This window comes from Solea senegalensis, linkage group LG14 (assembly GCF_019176455.1).
Source record: "Solea senegalensis isolate Sse05_10M linkage group LG14, IFAPA_SoseM_1, whole genome shotgun sequence".
Taxonomy (NCBI): domain Eukaryota; kingdom Metazoa; phylum Chordata; class Actinopteri; order Pleuronectiformes; family Soleidae; genus Solea; species Solea senegalensis.
Genome location: NC_058034.1, coordinates 1,980,974 through 2,005,148, shown reverse-complemented (window position 1 = coordinate 2,005,148; position 24,175 = coordinate 1,980,974). Strand labels below are relative to the sequence as shown.

The window sequence follows — 24,175 nt, the reverse complement described above, 5'->3', positions numbered from 1 at the left end:
CACAAGCAATGGGAGTGGAATGAATTGCCTTTTATCAGCAGGTTCACCCAGGTTCACAAATCCTGGATATTCCTGTTAAATGTTCAAAAATGAGAAAGAGGCTTAAGTTTCCTACTTTTATCTTCCTCTCGCTCATTTCTGACCTTCTCTCCCTCCTCCCATTCTGCTGGTGAGTCAGGGAAATTAATGAAAATCCCTGCAAGCTTCACGCCAGTTGTTGAACATTTCCCTTGATTAGAACACTGGCAGACGACTGTGTATCTGCTCGGCCTATGATCACAGTCTGGCGGCGCTTTCGACTTGTGAACAAGTGTGTGTGTGTGTGTGTGTGTGAAAGACAGACAGTCAGATGAAGGGTAATTTTCACACCACCTTCAGTGATGATGATTTGATTAGAAGCATGCATCCGGAAGATAATCACACTTTCATAAGTTTCATCGTTTTAATTTCCAACGATATGATACTGCTGTCGTCGAAGTGATGTATGGCATCTGAGAACAGTCCAGCAACAACAGGGCTTAGCTTTGCATTCATTTTTATTTATAGACATCATTCATTCATTCATTCGTTCATTTTCCACTGCTTTACCCTCCACATGATGACATATGGAGAAAAGTGAGTACACGCTGAACAGGCTGCCAGTGCATCGCAGGGCAAACACACTCAGAGACACTCAACCATTCACTCTCACAGTCAATTGAAAGTGTCTTAATCTGACTTAATCCCTAATCTGCATGTTTTTGGATAGTGGGAGGAAGCCGGAGCGCACAGAGCGAACACACGCAAATTCCACATGAAATGGCCCTTGGTCAAACTGGGATACAAACCGGTGACCTTCTTGCTGTGAGGCAGTAATGCAAGCCACTGTCCCGCCGTGCGGCCCTGATTATTCTTTACTGATTTTTTTTGATGTTTTCAATATTTAGAAAGATATTTAATAATAATCAGGAAAAATGTGCATTTATATACAAATGCATGATACAGTTATTAGCAGTTAAGTTAAGGAGGATTGTACGAAGAGTGAACGGATGATTTACATCTAGCTGTTTAAATGTTTATTTCTTTCTATTGTACATATTCATATGTAAGTGTGCAGCATTGATTATTTATAAAATATACCTTAAGTAACACATAAAATAATACTGTAAAATATACAGTAATATACTTTTATTATATAATAAAAGTATTATATAATATATAGTGATACACGGCAATAACCAAAAATAGACATCAAACATATATCAATGTTGAGTAGAGTGGACTTGTTATTGCACGTTGTCCATTTACATTCTGTCTAGTTTATTCATGCTATGGTGAAGAAACATGTAAAAACACCTCATTTACCTACAAGTACTAGACACGATGTAACATGTGATGTACACTGTACTGTGGGCAAAGTCAAGTGTGACTGTTAATGATGTGAAATGTAACTGTGAAATGCTGTGGCAACAACAATAAAGCTGTTTATGTGAGCTGAATCCATGTTTCCTGAAGTTTTCCATTTTCACAATTCCATGTTAGCAAATATAGACCAAATTGAGGCGTAATTTATTAATTACAAAATACATTATTACCTTTTGATGACACTACATCCAACACACTAAATGTAATTGAAGTTCTCCATAGTTGGTCCTGCTTGTGTTATCTTTTTATCTGAAGGTATTTATGATAAAATGAATTGCTTAACTTTAAAATATTACACCGTAATTACAATTTCTTTGGCATCGGGGTTTGATAACATCGAGCCGGCTGATATATCAGTATCTGAAATGTTTTATTCCCTAATAGCCGTCCACAGAAACCAAGAGATGTGAGTGACTCAACAAGCAAATGTGTAATGATTTAGGGCCCATAAAAATAGTCTGCAAGATTAATCTAACGGGTCAACGGATGTTTAACAAGTGGGAAAAGAAGGAACAAAAAAGCCTCATTCTGATGATGATGATGATGACCAGAGTTACTGAGGGAAAAGCAAGGTTGTAATAAAGTGGAAAAATTCATCACCAGAGAAACCAAGAAGCCTGCTTCACTTGATTTATTCCTGCATCGCTTTTAATTACTGTGTGGAGGTGTTTGTAGGTGTTAATTAATTAATTTAGGACGTATTTCAGGCTGCATGCAGTTCAATAAGTTCCTTCATCAGAAACCAGACGGGGGAACTCATGCCGCTTGACAGCTGCGGAAAATCCACGTCTCAGAAACACGCCACGTCAACGCAGAACACAGAGACTTCACAGCGTCCCGGTGGAACCTGCCGACGCCACGAGCACACGCTCGTTACCACTGTGACGGTTCACAGCCACTGATCTGAGGCACTTTCATCCTCGCGATCCGCCCGTGTCTCTGCGGCAGGGGTGCACGCGGTGAGGCACGTGTGAATAAGTGCGCATGAATGTATGAATGTGAGCGTGTTAATAAGTGACGGCAAACACACCCGTTGCACCCACGGCTCGCTGAGTTCGCTCGTTATCTTTCTTTACTTTTCCTCCCCGGGAAAACCAGCAGCCACTATTTTGTTTCGAGGTTTTAGCTCCTCCTCCTAATTTTTTTTCTTAAATCAGATTATTTCAGGCAGACTGTCCACACTGTTAATTGCGAGTGATTAAATTGGATTTGTAAGTCCAGACATAAACAACCTGTCTGCGTGGGTTGCTTTGGTAACGATGTAGGTGAAGATCTCATCCTGTAATTTAACAGAAACCGATTGAAGCACGTTTTTCTGCATCAATTATCCTAAAACCTGATTGGGAATAAAAGGTCAAATAGAGAGTGAAAGTTTTCTCTGTGATTGTTTTGTGTAGTGAATCGTATTATCTAGTGTCTAATGGTGCTTTTCCATGATAGTTCTATTGGAACTGGCTTGAATCTACTCTACTTTTTTAATTTTTTCCATTTGGGATAGTGATTTTTTGTAGTAAGTAAGCCGAGCCGATACTAAAACGTGACGTCAACAGAGTTTCATGACTGGAAGAGTCATGAGCGCGACGTCCGACACAAGAATCAAACCGGATCAGTTCAAAAGACTTAAGAATCCTGAAAACATGCGTTAATCTCCAACATTTAGCAAAGGAAATGTCTAAAATCTCAATATTTACCAGAGGAGTCTGGTGTGTTTAGTGACAGCACTCCTGAAAGCTGCCGATCGTGATTAATGAACTGATTCTAATGATTCAGTTACATCGAAAACCACTGCTTTGTGTGTTTGTGTCGCATATAAAACAACATCACGGCAGTTTTGCGCAGTCGTGGTTCGATGACCCCGCCCACGTGGAGGAGACACTAAAATGACACGCCTGATACCAAACTGAGTAGAATTGAGTTGAGTAGTATACAGTTCTAGTAGTACTGTGATGAACTGTATTCATGTGGTTTGCAAATGGAGCAAAAAAGACACAAAAACTCGACCTTATTTCATTTTACAAACGTTTGAAACGCAGGATAAGTGGAAGTGCATCAGAACTTGCAGAGTCTTCCTCGTGTGATGAAGGAAACCGTGATGTATTGCAGTTCTGACGTTGTTGCTGCGTGTCACCATTAACGTGAGGCCAGAGACACTTTGAAATCTGATTTGAGCAGCTAGAGCGTTCAGACAACCATCAGCAGATGTGATAATAATGACATTTCAAACCATCGCCAAATGAGATTTAAATTGGATGTGTGGGAAAAGAAAATCTGATTTAAAGTGTTTTTTTTTCCTGTGCACACTTTGTTATATCCATTATTACTTTTCTTTCAGTAGATAAATTATACATCTGTTTCCTCAACACTCTCTCTCTCTCTCTCTCTACACCTCATGTTATAGTGAGCTGTGAATCAAACACCAATCTGTTTAAGGATGGGGAAAAAAAACAGAGGGAGAATAAAAGCACTTTAAATAAAAAAGAGAGCGAGGTCCAAAAGCCGCAGAACTCCTTATTTGGACTAAACCTGGTTTGCTCGTAAACTGTGTTTACTTTCAGGATGATTGTAAAAACCATTTACAGTCACTCACCCCCCACCTAAAGGGTTCTCGGTGCACGACTGCAGGGGGGAAGCTGCTGGAGACTTCAGCGCGATAAAATAAAGATAAATATATTAAAAACTACACACACCCTAACCCTCCCTCCCTCCCTCCCTCCCTCCCCCGCCCATTTGGCCCCAGAGGCCCAGTCAGGCGAGTCTCTCTCGCACCCAAATGATCAATATGTGAAAAGTTTTATGCACAGCAGCCATGTGTTTGCAATTAAAACTCCATAAAAACAGCAAATGGCAAAAAAAAGAGAGAAAATCCTGCTGTTAATAGATTCAAGTCCTTCCATTATTAGTGAGGGCAGAGCAGGCTTTTTCCTGGCTCAGAGTCACGGATTTGCGATGATGACTGCGTAATTACATACCTGCACGACTCCCGTGCTGCGTATACATTCCCCTCCTCCGCCTCTCCCCCCCTCCCTCCCTCCCCCAGCTTGACTCTATACTCACACCCTATTCTCCCATCGCGGTTTCTTTTCTTCTTTTTGCACTTAAAGAAACGTCTCTGTTTGGGGTAAATGAGGTTAATGTGGAGTTGCTTCGAGGGGTAAGCTATGTGTTCAAATCATCAGAGGGGGGCCTGAGTCCCTCCTGCTGCCATGTAATCAAGAGCGACGGGATTTGATGCAGTTTTTTTTTTCCCCCTCACAGCCCTCGCACATGTGTTGCTGCTCCTCATTAAATTTATGGTTTTAGTTATATCAGGAGATCTTGTTTTCCCCCCCAATCTGGTCAATCTTCAGCTTTGCAAAGGCAAGTCCATTAGCACTATCGGCCGCATCCAGTCCAAACAAAGCGACTGGGCTGTGGCGAGTCCCGCTAAGAAATAAACTGTTTTTCCATGTGTGCAAGTGTACACATGTGGGTTTCTCAGTAGGGTGTCATTTTTATTCCTTCGCTCGCTCCTGACTTATGGGCGACGGCGTCGGCTGCTGTTTTCATTTGGTAATTGATCCTCTCCTTTTTCGGTGCAAAGCCAAAAGCAGAACTTGGAGAGCAATAATAAATATTCACAAACATGTCACAGGCAATAAATTGGAGTCGAGGACTGCATAGCATTAGTTTAACGATCTGCCCAGAGGCTTCATATCTCTCATTCCCAAATCATGAACCAGGCAATTTCAGCTTAATCCCTCTCACATGCTGCATCCTCACGTACATCGCTCACACACCCACCAGCTGCAAACACATGCCAGTTTGTTTTTATGTGAACATTTCCAGCTCGGGATTTGTGGATGTCGTACGCACATCTACTGTAAAAGTTCAACAGAATGATTAAATCATTAGGCTGCATTTGCCGGGGGATTGAATTGACTCTCGCTCCGTCCACCTGCCCGTTGTGTTAATTTACTGTCCACCTTTAATGAAATGTCTCCGCTGTGACACAGGCCAAGGCCTCGCGGGCGGACGTGCCATCGCGACGCATCCCGAGCCGAAACCACATCCTTCAGAACCGCAGCAGCTGTCAGCTGACCCGCACTAACCAGGGGTTTATGGCGATCGATACTGAGGCGTGGCGACAAACCCGAGACTTGAAAGAGACGAGACGAGAGAAGTGACAGAGACGGGAAGAGCAGGGGAGGAAGTAGTGGAGGATGTGGAGGAGGGAGAGAGTGTGACAACGGAGACAGAGAGGGAGTGAGTGTGAAAGAAAAGAGGTATGTTGTTATTGATGTGTTAGTGATGTGTTATTGATGTGTTGCAAGAAGGAGGAAAAGTGTTGTTGGATGCGGGGAGTTAGGGAGAAATGACTGGGGTCGATTTCTGTCTGAATGATAGACACAAAAACAATACGCAGTGGCGTGAGAGGAGAGTTACGGTCGTCTGGAAACCAAACTGCTGGCATCACCTGCAGCTTAGTGGTTAACTATTATTCAGCACTGGACGCGGTCTTCAGTCGCTCTCTCCCTCCTCCTGTGTATGTGTTCACTGACAAGTCCTGACTTGCAGTTTTGCAACGAAGGCTGAACAAGTTGGGCAAAAATATCAAACAGCTACTGACAGATGAGGCGAATGTGGTTTCGATTTGACGTCCGATTTTTATTTAGGTCATATTTATGTGTCTAACACGAGGGTGAAAATGAACTCTTTCATCCAAGCATGATTTGCATAAAATCAAACAGTCAAGGAACCCTTGAGATTCACTCATGGCATTGTTCCAAATTGTGATATAGAAAATCTTTAATGGTTCAGCCCTCGAGGGAAAGTAGTGGTTACTACACACTAACACAAACACATGTACACATCGTTATTGGACAGTCAAACCAAAACCTTATCACCACTGCAACCATAACTAGTTACTGCCTCACCTTAACATTAACCACAGAAATCCATTTAACCTTAAACTTAATATCACAACTCAAATCTAATCACAAACCTTAAGCAGAGCTTCAGAAATGAGGTTCAACGTCAGAGGACATTGTTTCAATGATAACCATAACTACTACTGGCCTAATCCTAACCTTAACTTTAACCTTAACCTTATCCCGTAACATTAATGTCCTCATAATGTGACAGTGTGAACAGATTTAGGTTAACACCTGTGATCTCTGGCTAATTAAAAACAACCTTGATGTTAAACTTTCATAATGATATTTCATTGAAACTGAGAAATAAACTTCTTGTTCCTTTTGAAAAAGGACAACAAACAGTGAAGCTATATGTCTTTGTTTTGTAAACTGTGTATTACACACAGTGAGTATAGTCCTTCTTCTGACATGGATTCCCTCTTTTCTTTTCCTTTTCAGAATTTATAAACTATATTTTCTGAGCTATCAACGCTGCAGCGGGGCCTCATTCACTGTAAAAGAACCCCATCAGTGGGCTTTTGAAGATTGGAACCTCGTCTTGATGTAAGAACATAAAACCAGGAAGGATCTTGGCTTTCACTCAGCTTCTGTATTTTTATATGTGAGTAAAAACCAAATTCATAAAGAAACTACAGGCTATATGTAAACCAGCCGACCACCCAAAATCTCACTTCACTTCATCTTTAAAAGATGGCAACTCTGCACATACACACGTTTGCGCTGCATTCATAGTGAGGACCCTCATAGACATGCATTCCCCTGTAAGGGTGGGAATCTCAAGGTGCCTCATGATTCTGATTCCGATTCAGGGCCAGGATTTCATTATAAAACCATCTCGATGCATCTTGATGCACTTTAAATCAGTCTTTTGAAAGTCTTTGTCTCACTGTGTGATCACTCACCACTGACCCACTGCTATCTTTGTGTACATGTGTATACTGGAAAGCTACAGTGACGTATTATACGATGGCAACAGATTTCCAAGCATCCCCTGTAATTACTTTCCTACCGTCTTTCACCCGTGAGGTCGTGACATCTGTTTTGGTTTCGTTGTTGAGCGTCGCGATCGCCGTGTCAAGGGGAAAAAGCGCAGAGTTCCGCCTTTTCGTATCGTCTTTACTTCCCATTACAATAATCGGAATTTGGACATTTGTGAATCGATCCACGATCGTCACGTCTGAATCGCGACGCATCGGAAAAATCGATGTTTGTCCCCACCCCTATTCCCCGGCCCCTGAGCCTAACCTTAACCATCACAACTAAATGCCTAACCCGGTCTTAACCATCAGAAAGTGTGACACAATGTGAGGACCAAGCAAAATGTCCTCACTTTCCCAAAATGTCCTGACTCCCTATGCTTTATAAGTTTTTTTGGTCCTCAAAAACATACCCATATAAGAACACACACACACACACACACACAGTGAGGACCTGTGGCTGTGTGAGGGGTCACCGGGGTCGCTCTGTTTTTCTAGTCTATTCTCCTTCCTGCTCACCAGTCTTGTCTCTCTCTCTCTCTCCCTCTGATGATGCCACTGTGGGGAAGAAGATGTGAGGAGCAGAGGGTTGGACTCAGAGGATGCAGTGAGATAAAAGACCTAAAGCCCTTTAGGAGTCCTCGCACCTCGACAAGAGGCACAAGCTGCTTTTCTTATCATCTTAAAGGTGGCAAAAAAAAATGAAATAAATAAATACTGCACACAACATAAGAGCGTTTCATGTTTTCCCGCAAGCGCACACACACACACGTCGTGTGTTTTAAGGTCCTCGTATTTAATCAGCTGAGCTTACTCACTGCAGGGAATCAGCTTTCCTCTTTAAGTCAGAAGCTCCTCGGGGGGGGGCAGAGATGTGTGAGTTACTGCGCAGTCTGGTGTCGAGGGATGTCTAAGCAATACACCACACTTCCTCTTTCTCTGCTTCTCTATTCTCCAGCACCCTGTCTCTCTCTGTATGCCCTTGGTGTGTGACAGTGGAGGGAGTTAAGATGGGAAGCAACAAGGTCACTGAACCCTCTGAGTCAGTCTGAAGGAGGAAACCAAAAAACAACTACTATACCTTTATTACTTATAGGTTCTCATTTCCTGTCTGTCTCTGTTGACAGTATACATGCTGCCTGCATAGAAGCAGATTGTTACTGCCATTTTTATTTGACAACTCTGCGTTTTACTGTAGACGGGCAAAAACAAAGACTTTAGAAAACTATGACTTTCCTGTATTCACTTATGTAAATATGTGTTCTTTTCACCCTTGTTGTCTCTCTACACTAGAGCCGTGTTTCCATCGAGAGGAACAGTTCGGTTTGGTACAGTACAGCACGGCTTAGGAATAGTAAATAGCCATTTTTCTGCACCCTAACCCTCGGAGTAACAGAGTAAAATGCTAGACCCTCTTGGATGAGAGGTGAAACAACTTCAACTTCAACTACAGAAGATGACTATGACCTGGATGAAACCAGCATAATATTGTCTGAAACTAAGCAAACAACTGCAAAGAGAAACAGCTTCCTAGTATGGACAGGGATTACCTTTAAAACAGAGCTAAAATGCTAATTTCATTTTTATCTAAAAGTGCCGTTTTAAAGAATGGACTTAACAGTAAGTCCTGATGCTTTATCTCGCTGCCAAGTATGCGAGTCCTTCCTACAAAGCCGCAGCTCAAGCTTCTCTCCAAACCCGCAGCAATTAGAAGGGAATTAGAACAGACACGGCTGTAAATTTAAACTTTCTTTCCTCACATCAGTCCGACTGCCTGAGTGTGTCCTGTCTAACGCGGTGACCGACATCCTCACTGACGTGACGCCGCAGAAGGAATGGCACAACCTCGCCTTCGCCTCACTGATGTTTTCATGGACCTCAATTACCGAGTGATTGCATCCCGCTGTCCCACGAGTCAAAACAGTGCCTTACTTCAGGAAATATTTTCACTGCACCATAATTGCTCCCATCTGTAGCTACACAAGCGATGTTATTACGCCTGAGTGAGTTCACGGCACAAATGGGTGGCGAGCGTGTACAGTATGTGTGAACATTCGTGTGCGTCAGTGACGGGAAAACTCCGCTTTTATCAACTGTGGAGAAAAACTGATCTGAGGAAGAATATAGGAATATGCTAGGATTCCATGTGCAGACCCAAACACGCTGCCTCCTGCTCCAGTTTACTGACGGTGCAGAAACGGACGAAAAATCGATGACAAAATCAGGTGCTGACCCTTTTAATTGTTGGTTATATCGTTATATTTTTACTCATAAAATCATGATCGAGCTTGTGTGCGTCCTAACTACTTTAGACAGCCTGGTGCTCTTCTAGGCTGTTAATTATGAACTTAACTTGTGTGTTAGTACATGTGTAAAACAAGCTAAATTTAATAGCTGGTAACTAAGGGGAGCCATTGAGTAAGTGTGTGATTAATCATCCAATTAATCGTTTGAATGATTAATGACTAGTCAGCTATCAAAATAGTCTTTAATTGCAGCATTAAAACTCTGGCGTACCAGAGTTGACTTTAAGTACAATGAGCATTTAGAAGGAAAATTCATATACTTGAAATATCTGATACTTCTTTAGAGTCTAAAGCTAAATTACCTGAATCTTTTCAGGTAAAGATTGAAAGACCGTCGTGGCAAATTAAAAGAGAGACGCCAGAGGTTTAACAGCTCATGTTTATGCGGGACCTGGTCTGTCTTTCACTGAGGGTCGCGACCTGGGAAAAAAGCCAATCAACACGTGGTAACAACCTGCCGTAAGTGGATCTGACACCCCACACCGTGCGCTGATGCCTGAACCAAGATCGCACTCACTCCACCGTTTACAGAAGTGGTTTGTGTTACCTGTTTCCTCTCAACACATGCGCTCACCCACACGCTCGCTTGTAATGACGCCTCACACACACACACACACACACACACACACAGGGAAAAAAAAAAACAGCACTTCAGAGTCAGTTAGGTGATTTCTGTGCGCTGAGTGTGCTCTGCTCAAACATCATTAAAACTAAATCCAGCACAAATCTAGCTGCAGGTTGTCACGCTGCCTGAGTCGTCCACAGTGAAGAACCCACTAATTCAAAGGGCACACAAGTAATCACTCACAAACATTAATGGCTCTACTCTGCAGCCAGATGAACTGCGAAACCCAAAAACCCATATATATTTTTGTCATTTTAGACGTCAGCTGCACAACTCTGCATAAATACAATCCTGACTGTTTTTTGTCTTTGCTGACCAATCACAAGTCATTTAACACAAGTCTGTTGACTTAAAGGCCCAGCATGTAAGAATCGATCATTTTTGTAAGAGTGACATTTACATTACATTTGGCAGACGCTTTTATCCAAGGCGACTTACAATAAGGAGTATAATAGAATAATACTCTAACCCTAAAATAATAATATAAGAGAATTATAACCCTATAACCCTCTTACCTTAAACCTAACCTAACCCTAACCCCAACCCTAACCCTTACCCTCCATAATGCAAGGCCCTCGCCTATGGATAGCATATGTAAATCCTACATCGCTGTGCTAAATTTACTCATTTATACTTTCATCCTCAAGTCAAAGTGAACATTCATGGCCAAGCTGAAGGCCTCTTCTTTTATCAAGTGCCAAAAAGTCTTTGAAGATCTTTAAAGATCAGCACATAATTCTGTTCACTCAGTAATGCATTCATTTATAAAGACCTAGGTAATGCTAATGTGTTTTCTATGTTTCTCTTTTTGTGACCAGTCAATTCAAGTGGCTGGCGTTCCTGTCTGTGACTAACTGACATGTCTACCTGTGTGCCTGTCTGTGACTAACTGACATGTCTACCTGTGTGCCTGTCTGTGACTAACTGACATGTCTACCTGTGTGCATCCACAGTGCATGGCTGGTGTCTTGACAACAAACACCACTGAAGCAGATTGAACAGCGAGTCACAGAATAATGGCAGTGCAGCCACAACGATCAGTTCCACCACAGACAGTGTCTTCCAGTGTTTTGGGCGTGGAGCTCTGACGAGCAGCCCGGTGGGAGGGGGTGGAATATATATCAGTTGCCTTATTTCGACCAATGCGTCGGTTGCTATTGCAAGCTCTTCCAGACTTGCAGACCCCAGCTTTAAAGCAGCTGTAGATATGATTTTGGATAAGACAGCCTCTGACTTAATTACATTTACATGAGTCTTTTGATATGTGTTTCAAACATTTTTGTTTCCCCCCCTGTGATTTAAGCGATACGTGTTTGTGCATTTACTTAAAATAGCTCTTTGCACGGGTGTGTTTCCAAGAAAATGTGTTACAAATGTGAGCAGGTGGAAGAGCAACCTGAGAAGAGCATGTGTGTTTATTTGGACCCAGGAAATGACGGAATAATGACGTTAGCCTGCGGGGAAATAGAGTCCATAAAGATAATAGACGGATATATATACGGATAGACACACGCACGCACACGCACATTTGCACATAATTGAACCCAGATATTTCTCTGACCTCATCTCTTTCATCAGCGTGTCCCTCCTGCAGGTTCCCAAACATGGCATCACTTTAAATACTAATATATTGTGTCGACAACTCTGAGCTAACACGCTTACACTCGCTCATATACGTCTCTGTAATTAAAGTGACCTCGTGCTGTGATCTCCTGACTTGCAGCTCGTTCGTTTGGCGCGAGCATTTTTCGCCTTTGAATGGATTCCCGTGACAAATTGGTCCGTCAGACTGTAGCAAAAACAAAGACGTAGGCAACAGTGTGATGTAAGGAAAAGGGCAGCAGCTCGGTGATAAATGAAAAGCAAAGATGATGTGGATAGAAGCAGGTGGTTTACATCACCTTGGCTGAGTTACAGCCTGGCCACGGGCCCGACACTGAGGAGGCCAGTGACAGTGCTGTGACACGAGCGACGCCGCTGGCACCGGGTCCATTTATCACAATGGTCCAGGCCGAGCACCAGTGAAAATAGCCGACGCTCTCTTCTCTGCACTTCTCTCCATTGTCAAAGCTCTCATCCTCTCCTCAGCCTCACCCTCTCTTAGTTCCCTATGTGATTATCCTGTTACCACATCAACTCAACGCTCCTCTTGCACATTTTCTTTTTCGCTGCTCTCGTCTCATGATGCTTTTTTTCCTCACTCACCCTCATGACTCCCCGCTTCTGATCCTCCAAACTGCTTCACCCTTCCCACCCTCAAAGTTTTCCTTCTCCCTATGATCTCTCAATCCCTTACTCATTCTTTTTGCTCTGCTCTCCAGTGCTTGATCTGATTTACTGCGGATCTCCCTTCCCTTTCCTTCCCCGCTCTCCTCAGCCCCATTCCTCTCTCCTATAGCAGAACCAGCCTTGATATCTATTTGACTGCCATCAGCCAGAGAAGAGATGAAAATCGATTCTCCTTCCAGCAACCGCTTCTCTACAGCTGCGGCGAGAGGGGAGGCAGTTAGCTGAGCTCTAAGTAAGGACGTCCATCCATCTCTCTTTGAGGTCTGACGACAAGGCTGCTCTGAAATCAGTGGAGCAGTGACTGAGACTCGAGAGAGAGGGAGAGAGGGGGAGATGAAGCATGAGGGAGAGAAGCAGCAAAGACTTTGGCAAAGTTACTCATTTTGAGACAAAGTCCAAAACCACCAGCACAATTTGCTCAATGCAAGAGGCTGGTTGAGCCAAGAAAACACAAGAAACATACTTTCTTACTTAAAATACTCTGGCAGCATATCGCCACACAGATAGGTTTGGTTTAACTTGGCTAAATTCTTAAGATGTATTGTTCTCTCTGAGTTTTCTGAACAGTCACTGCTTCTTTCTGTCGCTCACAGCAATTGGAAAGATTGGAAATAAAGAACTAGAATAGGCTCAGGTGCAATTTGTTACACAAATGGTGTGAGACAAATGTAAGAAAAGAGGTGGCTGCAATCATACCTTTATTGACAGCACAAGAAACACATTTCTTTGGAAAATATTTTACTGCATTTGAGTAAAAAGCTAAAGGTATTTTGTATTTCCATGCGATCAGCTCATTCCCCTCACCTATTGTTTTCACACTATATATATATATATATATATATATATGTATATATATATATATATATATATATATATATATATATATATATATATATACACATATATATATACGAAACATATTCTGCTTCTGTTGTTCTGACATTATAATAATAAGTGTTTTTATTTAAAATGCTATACATCAGACATGTACAGTACTGTGCAAAGGTCTTTAGATTTGTTGTTTTAGCAATGCTACGATGACCATACAGTGCAATTATTTCTCAATCACTTTACTGGAACACGTCGAGAAAACACAGGAGACGAGATGTATGCAGTTTCAAAATTCACACACAATTTTGTGTGACCTGCCCTCACACGACCCTGGCTCTCTTCAGGAGTTAAAACCTGAATTAAAGTTACTGGTAAAACCTGTGCTTATCCTACTAGGTCATGTCAACAAATATCTGCTGTGAAAAAGACTGATTAAAAGTTAATGCTAATATATGTGTGTGTATATATATATATGTACATATATGTATATATATATATATATATATATATGTATATATATATATGTGTATATATATATGTATATATAAAGTTGGTCTTATACACATATATGTACATATGTATATATATATATATATATCAGCCACATCAATCCAGTCCAAATGCCAAAGATCAAGGAATTTGACAGACACACAAACAGCAAAGTCGGTGGTGCTTTGGGACTTTTGCACAGTACTGCATTTATCTGACAGCCAGGATCATTCTGTGGTCAGCTTAAGGGGATAGAAGAATTGATCTGGGCACACTCTAAGCTACAAGGTAATCAGAGCCAAATATCAGTACAGGTTTGAGACCAGACTTGTTTTTAAATTGGCCTGAAATACCTGTCGTCTGAGCCCAGCTTCATACACAAAACCTCAACCCCTGCAGCCACAGACTTTAGTTTCTTGACCAAAGGATGTAAAACTATCTGGTCCTACAGGATAAATACAAGGGTTATAAAACAGTGCAGTAGTACAATGTATTTTAATTATTTACTATATAAGTGATCCGATCTATCTTGTGGTCAACTGGAGCTGATGAAGACAATCCTTTACCAGTTACCTCCTACCCAATCTCTATTTCGGCTAATCTCTTTATTTATCATTTATTCTCTATATGCACAGTAAAGCCAGTAGCTGATGCCTTTCAGTCAAAGTCTCCTTTAACGTGATTGGTCAAAGTACAAATGAGAGCTTCTCTCCTCTTCGTCATGTTCCTCACTGGACTCAAATGAGATTTTAATCCCAGTGTGATTTTCCTTTTAAAAAGAGTAAAACAAAGAATCTGTTAATAGAGATGACCTTCTCTTTAGTAGAAATACCCAAATGTATTATAATTATTGACTGCCAAAATCGTTTTTGAGCGTAACTTTTGACGAGAGGAAGAGGGGGATAATTTAGTTTGACACAGAATGAGAGTCCTCCTCAAGGAGAGAAGTGAGCAAAAAAAGTGAGTGGAAATGGGATTGCAGAATTTCCCCAGAGAGAGAAAGTGAGGGAGGGAGAGGGAGAGTGAGAGAGAGATGGGCCAGATGATATCTCACCTCCCATCTGCTGGGGTCAAAATATAGACAGGTGGAATGAGTCCAAGATGGAGACATGAAATTCAGTGACCATAACCCTTCTGTCTATTCCACAAATCCAAACCCCATATATGAGTTTAGGAGTGTCGGTGTGTAGGAGTGTGTTAATATGTCCACAAATACACACTGTTTGTCCTGTGAATGTTAAAGGTGTTATATGTAAGACATAAAATGTCCACGGTGTGTCGTCAAAGGTGACGCGCTTCACTGATGACAATGGTGCGGCCAGTATATTCACGACTACTATTGATGTAGCACTTCGACATATGGGATGCCAGCAGCAGAAGAAGTAATGTATCTAAGAAGCTTCACTACCCCTCTCAAAAACGTCTTGACCACAGAAGAAGTGCTTTTTTAATCGGTGTAAGTTTTAGCTTGAAATTACAAAACACATCCTCTGGTTTTGTCAGTTCAGGCTACTGTAGAAACACATTGGCACAACATGGCTGCCTTTGTTAAGCAAGGACATTTAAACAGCGTATTGTTAGACTGCTAAACCAAACTTATTTTATGCAAGTACACTCATACAAACTCATACTTATGGGCATATTCTATTTCTGCAATTAAACCCTCGTAAATGTTACACACTGGACCTTTAAAGATGCACTTTACTAACTTTAGACTGTGTTTTTATTTTATTTCTCTTTCTCTCTCTTTCATTTCTCATGTTTCAAGCCCTTGTTACCCTAAAAGGAAACATAATGACATGCTTTTGCTGCTCTGGAGGCAGCGACGTCTGGTCACTTGCAGTGTCCGTGTTAAAATATCAAGGGCTAAAACTGAAAAGGAAGTTAACAACACACAGGCCACACGGTGAACCTCAGCGAATGCCTCTACTCTCATCGTTTTGGTATCAGTCACGTCGTTTTCCATTACTATCGTCATAGCAACGCCGCACGAAACTGCTGTGACGTTGTTTTACACACGACACGAACACACACATGAATGATGAGCAGTTGTCTTGGTTGTACTGAACCGTACTAGAATCAGTTAATAAAAAGATTAGTTCACTACTTCCTGCATGACCGAAGCACAGACTCTGTGAACTGAAATACGGCTGAACGGGTCGTGGTTCGGCTCACGATCACCAGTGCTGTCACTAAATACCACCAGACTCACCAAACTGAGTTGATTCGAGCTGTGCCATGCTAGAACTGGATAATAGAAAAGTGCTTCTCTCTCTCTCTGTGTCACTAAATCTAATGATGTTCTATTGTTGTTCCCTTTTCGTCTCCTCTCATCATGTGATAATTCTCTGATCGAAAGCAGACACACTTTTGTTCTCCGCCGACTGCCGACATGCAATTAGGTCAAATTTTTATACAAATAAAACAGACGGTGGGGCAGTTACAGTGTGTTTGTGTAATGCCGAGCGTAAGTGCAGCTCCTTATTTCTGCATTTCATAAGAATCTGGCAAACATGCCCCTGCAGTGTTTTGAATGAAAATGATGCTGACACACACAGAGAGAGTTAACACAGGCAGTTTTTTAAAACCTTAGTGGTGTCCGTGACAGTTTGTCATAACAAGCCCACTCAGGCGGCGCTGCTCTGGCTTCCTCTGACGAAACACGACTGAAAGAATCTTTGTCTTACAGGAGGACAAAGAACGATGCACTTGGTTTGAACCAACATAAAGAAAAGCATCCATTTCAGAGACAATGAAAGTGTCAAATAAAAAACGGATACGATGAAAAGATAGACTGCTGCACCGAGTCCATCACAGTATCTGAGACAGAGTGTCTAAGTGGCAGCCGTCAGATAGATGCAGCCTCACGGCAGCTCGTGTTCATCCGGCGACAACACAGTTCTACTCTGTCAATAGAGTTCAGCGTGGGTTTATTTCACGACGGGATCAGACGCAGGAGCAAATGTGCCTCAGGGCGGCGAGTTTCCTCAAAGATGAGGCTAAAGAGCAGGACAGTACATCTCAGTCTGACACCGGTCCAAGAAAAACAGACACCACAGAGCTGCATACTTTCATCTCAGTGTAACTGAGGCACTTTGATGGCAACAAATCAGCATTATATTCCATTTTCAGTCTATTTTTTTGGGGGGGGGAACGACGGTGATCCCTCAAATACAAGAAAGGATGCCATTCTTTTTTTAATCTGTGTAAGTTTTACCTTCAAAATGCAAAACACATCCTCTGGTTTATTTTTTTTTATTTCAGGCTGCTGTAGAAACACATTGGCACAACATGGCTGCCTTTGTTAAGCAAGGACATGAGCAGCTTATTGTTAGACTGCTAAACCAAAGCTTTTTTTCATACAAACAGACTTATGGGTTGTATATTCGCTTTCTGCAATTAAACCATTCTACATATTACACACTGGACCTTTAAAGACACACTTTACTAACTTTAGATTTGTTTTATTTCCTCTTAAGGAAACTTAATTACATGCTTTTGCCGCTCTGGAGTCACTTGCAGTAGCTGCAGAAGATCCATACTTTATCTCTTATCTCTTTTTTACTCTTATAATAAATTTAATTTAAGGAAAGATTAGAGGAAAACTAATTTGTGCTCAAATATGATTTGAAACGCTGCCTCTTAATATAGTAATGAGTCTGTGTGCTAATTTAGCAGAATACAATTTAATTTGTCTGATGTGTGATCCAAGAGGATAATATTAAGGAAATATTCAGTTTTCATGTTGATATTATTGGAGGGTATTTTCAGTGGATATGAACAAGAACTAATTTGTGCATAATATGACGTTTCTGATCATTTGTGTAATTTATTTCCAAGAGATATGTTTGATAAACTAAATCTTCAGTTTCTGCATGTTATTCAATAAATCTTAAGTAAAAAGTGGCAAAAAAAATCACTTGGGGACCCAAATAATATCCTCTGCTACCCACTTGTTGACTGATTTGACATAAGGTTGGACTAGTATTGATGTTTTGTAAAATGAGTAGTATAGTAAGGCCACATTTATTTACTTTGCAGATTTTTAAAATCTAATATTTAACAGAAGAATTCAGCGACTTTCACTAGTTCGTGTGTGTGCAACCAAGTGAGGGCTTCTTAATGCCAGTCATTCCATTTCTTTTGCACCATTTTAATTTAGCTTCTGTCCAATGAAACACAATCCAAGCCACAGCACAGGTTCAGGCTGAGGCCATTGAGAAAAGCCAGATTGCTCGAGTTGAGTTCATGTTACATAAGCATGCAGCAAGGAACTAAAAAGCTGCAGGAAATGAACAGGCAAGTGTGTGTTTAACTCATTGATAGATGATAGAATATGTTAGGCGACTCTCATTTATTAAACACTAAAAGTCAGAGTATTTCTGCTGCTTTGGCCATTTTAAAAACCACTGACTCAATTTATGGCAGTGAATTATTAAATCACTGGAGCCCTCCTTTAAGGATAATAGACATTTTACAACCCATTCAGAAAAAAAACAGCTACTTTTGTGATTTACAGCAGCCAGAGAGAAGAAAGCTGATGTAACGACACCTTCAGGAGGAGTGTCATTACTTGCTCCAACTCCAAGTCTGTGCAGCAGAGGTCAACTTATAACAAGTGCAGAAGAGGATCCAAGACTGATGCTTGTAAAACAGTTCATTAAGACTGAGCATGAGTCATTATGTTCATCTGTCACCCACTGGTGTAGAGCCGATATGGAGTAATGATCATAGAAGTTTCTGGAATGAAGAAGTTCAGGAGAAGAAATTCCTCACGCTTTTCAGCTAATTTCTTTTTCTCTCTCAAAGGTCTGACACAGTGAATGAGCCACATATTTGATTTGTCAGAGATTTTTTCTCTGGATGTGGCCCCACTGTGGCTGGGGTCAATTTAGAGTGTCTGCTTTTCAGCTAATTTATGACATAAAACAACAAAACATAAAGCTGTGGATTGGCATACATTTTTAAATATAAACAATCTCTGTTCCTTTCATTGCATTGTCCTAATGAGTTCACAAAGTCCTGATTAAGCCTACTCAACTCAGTGTAGACAACTGCAACAGTGCACTTCAACGTAAAAAATGCAGTCAATAGGCAATTTAATGGGATAAATGCTCCTCTGTGCTGCCACTGTATACCCATAAACGCGCCCACAGTCAGGTCTGATAGTATTGCTGGACAGAGCATTTAAGATGAAGAAGGCAGCATGAAAATCCTGTTAAATTGTTTCTGAGCTGATGAAACTGAGGCAGAACAAGAACATGAACAACAACACAATATCACGAGTTCTCCAGCGCAGCTTTAAAGCTCCGGTGCAGAATCTGAATCCCTGAGGCCTTTGGTGTAATTAGAAAAACAGTGCTGCCTGTCTCGCTAACGCTGCCTGTGTTAAATCAGACAAACACAGACCTCCTACCTTCCATTTTGCACGACAATCAATTCTTGTGTATGTTATCTGTTGTACATCTGTCCAGATTCTATCAAGGAAAACAGGAGCGGCGTGGTGTAGACATGTAGCCAGACAGTGGATTAATAAATAAATAATAAATAAATAAAATAAATTATATCAGGTGATCACGTTCACAAGAAGCCAAAATTGTGATTGCGGTCAAAATGTGATTGTATTGTAGACGACACTTCTAAAAATGTTTATGGACAAAGTTCTACTGCGTCGCTCTGTGTGCAGAGCATGAATGTCACAGAAGACACAGAAACAAAACACTGCTATACTGGGAGACAAAGCGAGACAGATGATAGTCTTAATCAGCATTGAGCAAACTTAATAGCTTCGAATGTAGTGGACATGTGTTTATATTTCAAAGCAACTCACGACAGCTTTAAAGATGGATGCAGCGCACAACCTGTTTTTCCTGCAGCTGCACATGAGCTTCATGAAGACAAATAAAAAATTGCTTTAGGGTGAGCTTCAGCTACAGAGGTGGCTCCCCTGTGGTTTGGCGGGTCAGGGGATCTGACCTGAGGGAACAGCATCAAACATGGCACCCATCTGAAGCAGGATTAGAGTTGTTTGCAGGTTGAGATTATGCAGTATGTATCTGTTGTATTCTCCAGGAGCACTTCACATGAACCCAGGGAACTTTCACAAGCAAAGGATTCATTTGAAGGCATTGGAATTAGTGCTCAGATCAAAGGGAGCGTGGTGGTGGTGGTGGTTGGGGTATTTGTCATGGGATGATCCAAAACCTCAGCGTAACTAGAATAGAGATTACGCTTTTGCTGTGTACCACTTCTATTTTCATAACGATATGAAAGGGGGGGTGAGGGGAAATGAGGAGGAACATCAAGGGGAATCCAAGCTGCAGTTGAATATAATTATCCACCGTGTATATGCAACAACATCTACCAGACCAACACAAAGATAGAATACAAGTAAAAACAGAGCAAACAGCAGGAAGAACAAAGTTACTAAAAACATACACTGGGATTTTCTTTCCAGTTTTGAGTTAAAAATAAGAGCAGCACAGCGTCTGCTCGGTGGATCTTAGCAAAGATCTTGCCAAGATCTTGGAGGGACTTTAGAGGCCCCCCGCACATGGGATCCTTTCACTAAACCAAGCAAAAACAAGCTTGTGGCATTGGTCCTAGTTAAAGGCTTTCCAACCACTGTCACTACAGCACAGCATAGAATTTATGTGGATTCCCACAAAATATGTGTTGATCAATGGTCTTTATTTTCAGAATGGTGTTGGGGTCTTGATGACCACTCAGAGCTATTGACTCTACAGTTTTCACACACGTTCACACACAGTGCATCTACTGTATATGCAACACACATGCAGCCACCAGGAGTAATGTGGGGTTAACCGTCTTACCCAGAGACCACAAACTCCTGAGACCCAGTCGAGGCCTGAGCCACACCCGTGACTGCTCCATCACTGATCTGCAGCTGTCACTGCCAGGCTTCAGTTTGCACAAGGTTTGCATTTGATAACGGCCATAAGTGAGTGGGGCGATTTACTCTACGACATGCCAAGACTGTTAAGTAGGAAGCCATGACTCTTACAACACTGCAAACCTTTCACAATAAAAGCCACACTATATGGACAAAAGTATTTGGATGCCTTTGAATGACGTATTCAAATACATACACAGTACTTCAATTTTCCACGCTTCCACACTTCTTGGAAGACTTTACATAGTGTTTCTCTGTGAATTTGTGTCCATTCCTTCTGTAGAGCTTATATGAGGTCAGGCGAGAGGGCCTGGCTCACAATCTCTGTTCCAGTTCATCCCAAAGGTGCTCGATGGTGGCTGAGGTCAGGGCTCTGTGTGGCCCAGTGCAGTTCTTCCACCACAAATTCGTCAAACCGTGTCTTTATAATCCTTGCTTTGTGCACTGGGGCACAGTCACGTTGGAATAGAAAAGGGCCTTCTTCAAATTGTTACCACAAAATTGGGGGCTACGCTGAAATGCTTTTACTCTGAAATGGGTGCATAAATTGTTGCAATTTTTTTGGTTTGTGACATATTTGACAAACTGTGGTGAACGATAAATGACAGCACTGTAAAAAAAATGTCCGTAGATTTTACAGTGAAAACAGAAAAAGACTGTAAACTTAAAAAGAGTGTATTACAGTTTTTGTAACAGTGAAATACCATGAATATATATAGTGTATAGAAACAGTAATTTTGCCAACTTTTGTAAAGAATACATTTTATTACTGTTAAACTTATTAACCATTGTGCTAAGTAAAAAATCCATAATATTTTTAAGAACCAAAATTCTGGGAACGATAGCTGCCAGTTTTTACCATAAAAACAAGTAGTGTTTTATGTTAATGAATGCTGTTTTATTTCATGGAGAAATCCTTTACTTATCCTTAACTAATCCTTTTACTTTCAATTAAAAACAATGTTATTTATATAGTAGAATATGGAAAAACTTCCAACCTTTACCGTAAAATCAGCAGTACTAATATTCTTTTAATTTTTTACCTAGAATTCTGGCAACCACAGCTGCCAGTTTTTACGGTAAAAACAACAGTTGTTTTTTTTACAGTGTGTCTATGTTTGTCTATACTTCAGAGCAGTGAGGTGGGTAGAAGTGGGACTTTTCTCTGTGTTTATTTGTGGATTTCCTTTGGATACACGGACACCACCATACAGGCTCTTCCTTTCATTTACCCAATTGCTGTTTACCCTGCAGATACACGAGGTATCTGAGGATCTGGGCAAAGACAACAGAGCGATTAGCTCCAACGCGTGAACACACGCGCGCACCCAGAGAGACAAAGAGAATCACTCCTCTTACCGTCACAGTCGCCCAAGTGGGCCACGTTCCCTTGTTCAACATCTTGCTCGAACGGCAGTCTGCAGAGGAAAAGAGACAGAGTCATTAATCAGGGAACACGGAGGCACAGCACAGATCCACTATCGTAGAGGAAAACTATCACAGCAGAAAAGTGTACGACAGAGGACGACTTACACATGAATCTGTGCGAGTTTCTCTCACTCTCAAAGTCTGAGACAATTTGGGAAAAACACGATAGAAAAGCAAGGGAGCAGACGAGGTCCTTGAGCTGCTGAATATCCTGCAATAATCATCACTATAATTTAAACATAGCAACTTACAGTGTGCCTAAAGCAGTTATTAATTACACTAATTAATGCAATAATTCTCCACATCAAATATTTGTGGTATAAACATAAACCACATGTCCTTAAGTATTAGAGAGTACTTCAAAAGTATGTAATTAATATGCTGCATAAGTAGGGAGTTTTTTTTTCCCTTTTAAAAGTATCCTAAAACAACTTGATTAGAAACATGCTAAAAGACAAATTTGTCTTCAACAGAAACAAAGCCTCAAACATGACATGTTTCCTATTACTTTAAGGAAATTATGACATATTTCTACAACCCCCAGCCCGCTGATTCAAAACTCATTTCCCACAGGGACAACAGAGGAGCGAGGAAAACCCAGAGGACGAGGAAAAATGATGAAGTGAGGAAGTGGAGAGGAAATGAGAACAGCACACAGACCAGGTGTTTATGCAGAGAGAGAGAGAGAGAGAGAGAGAAAAACCTACAATGGCTTTCAGCGAATCAGGGAAAAACTGAAAGGTTACAATGGGCAGAAGAAAATATATAAATATACGTGTGAAAAACTTCTCCAGTGAGTTTTCTCTCATGTTTATGTCTAAAGCTGTTTTCAGACACGCACCGACGTCCAGGCGTTTCCGTCAGATTGTCCAGAGAACACAAATGCACGCAAATGTCAACAAATGTCACTCCAGACATTTTCCAAAACTTTCCGAGCCAGACCTCCGGTCATATTTCTGGAAAGTATCCAAAAGATACACAGCAAGGCTGGTAAAGCAGGTAAAGCCCAAACCTGCTGCTGTGAATTGATCTGACCTAGAAAAATCCCCCATAATGCCCCGAGTTCATAGTGGTGATTTGTGCAACGCAGATTAGAAACTAGACTCTTCACTTTAACATCAAGGTGTTAAAGTGAGTATGTTTACAGCAATATTTTGATATATCAACACGATGAATGCCTACTAGCATTTTCTGATGACTGTAACCTGAATAACGTCATACTGAACGCACGCATCACGTCTTAATCACACGATAACACCCTGTTAGGTTTTGCAGCTGTGAACGCAACGCAGACATGAGTCATAATCACATTTAAATAGTCCGTTAGCAACACACGCAAACATCATCATCGGAATGTCTTATTCAGAATTAGTGTCCAAGTAAATGAGGTCCATGAAGCTCGTGCACTCATGCGAGTCAATTTATCAATTTGACAGGTTGAATTCAAACACGCTTTTCTGATTCTTCAGCGTCTTGAATGTGAATATTTTCTGATTTCTTTGCTCCATATAACAAATAAATGATTTAAAACGGATTCATTTTGGTTTGTGGATGAAAACAAGACATTTAAGAACATCGTCATTTTGCGGTTTGGGAAACACCGAGCTCATTAATCGAGAAAGTAATCGATGATGAAAAGAATCGTTAGTTGCAGCCCAAAATTGATTTCGTTTACGTTGAATGAAATAACTTTAAACTGGAGTGAATAACCCGCCTTGTTCTCTCTGCAGACAAAGACAATACGTGTGAAAGCCGCTAATTAACACATTTTATATTATGTGTTTAACCTGTGAAAAAACATGCTTTGTCTGGGATATAAATGCTCAAAAAAATTTAAGTATGTACAGTATATTCACCAAAATAGGAAATTTTTAAAGAACATCAACTAACCTCAGAGATAACCAGTGAGTCTCACACATGTAAGCGAGCAGTTTTCTGAGAGAGAATCCCTTTCACCAGCGAGCACTCGGCAGCAGCGGCGCTCAGGTGATATGATGCAA

At 41.2% G+C, this 24,175-nt stretch overlaps 1 protein-coding gene across 1 annotated transcript in view; it reads right to left on the bottom strand.

Moving 5' to 3' along the window:
• Positions 1 to 24,175, bottom strand: part of sema6bb (sema domain, transmembrane domain (TM), and cytoplasmic domain, (semaphorin) 6Bb) — a 168,712-nt gene that overhangs the window by 14,651 nt on the left and 129,886 nt on the right. Inside the window, exon 16 of the mRNA XM_044043999.1 lies at positions 22,107 to 22,165. Within this exon, the coding sequence (XP_043899934.1) occupies positions 22,107 to 22,165 (59 nt within the window). The remainder of the gene's footprint in view (positions 1 to 22,106; positions 22,166 to 24,175) is intronic.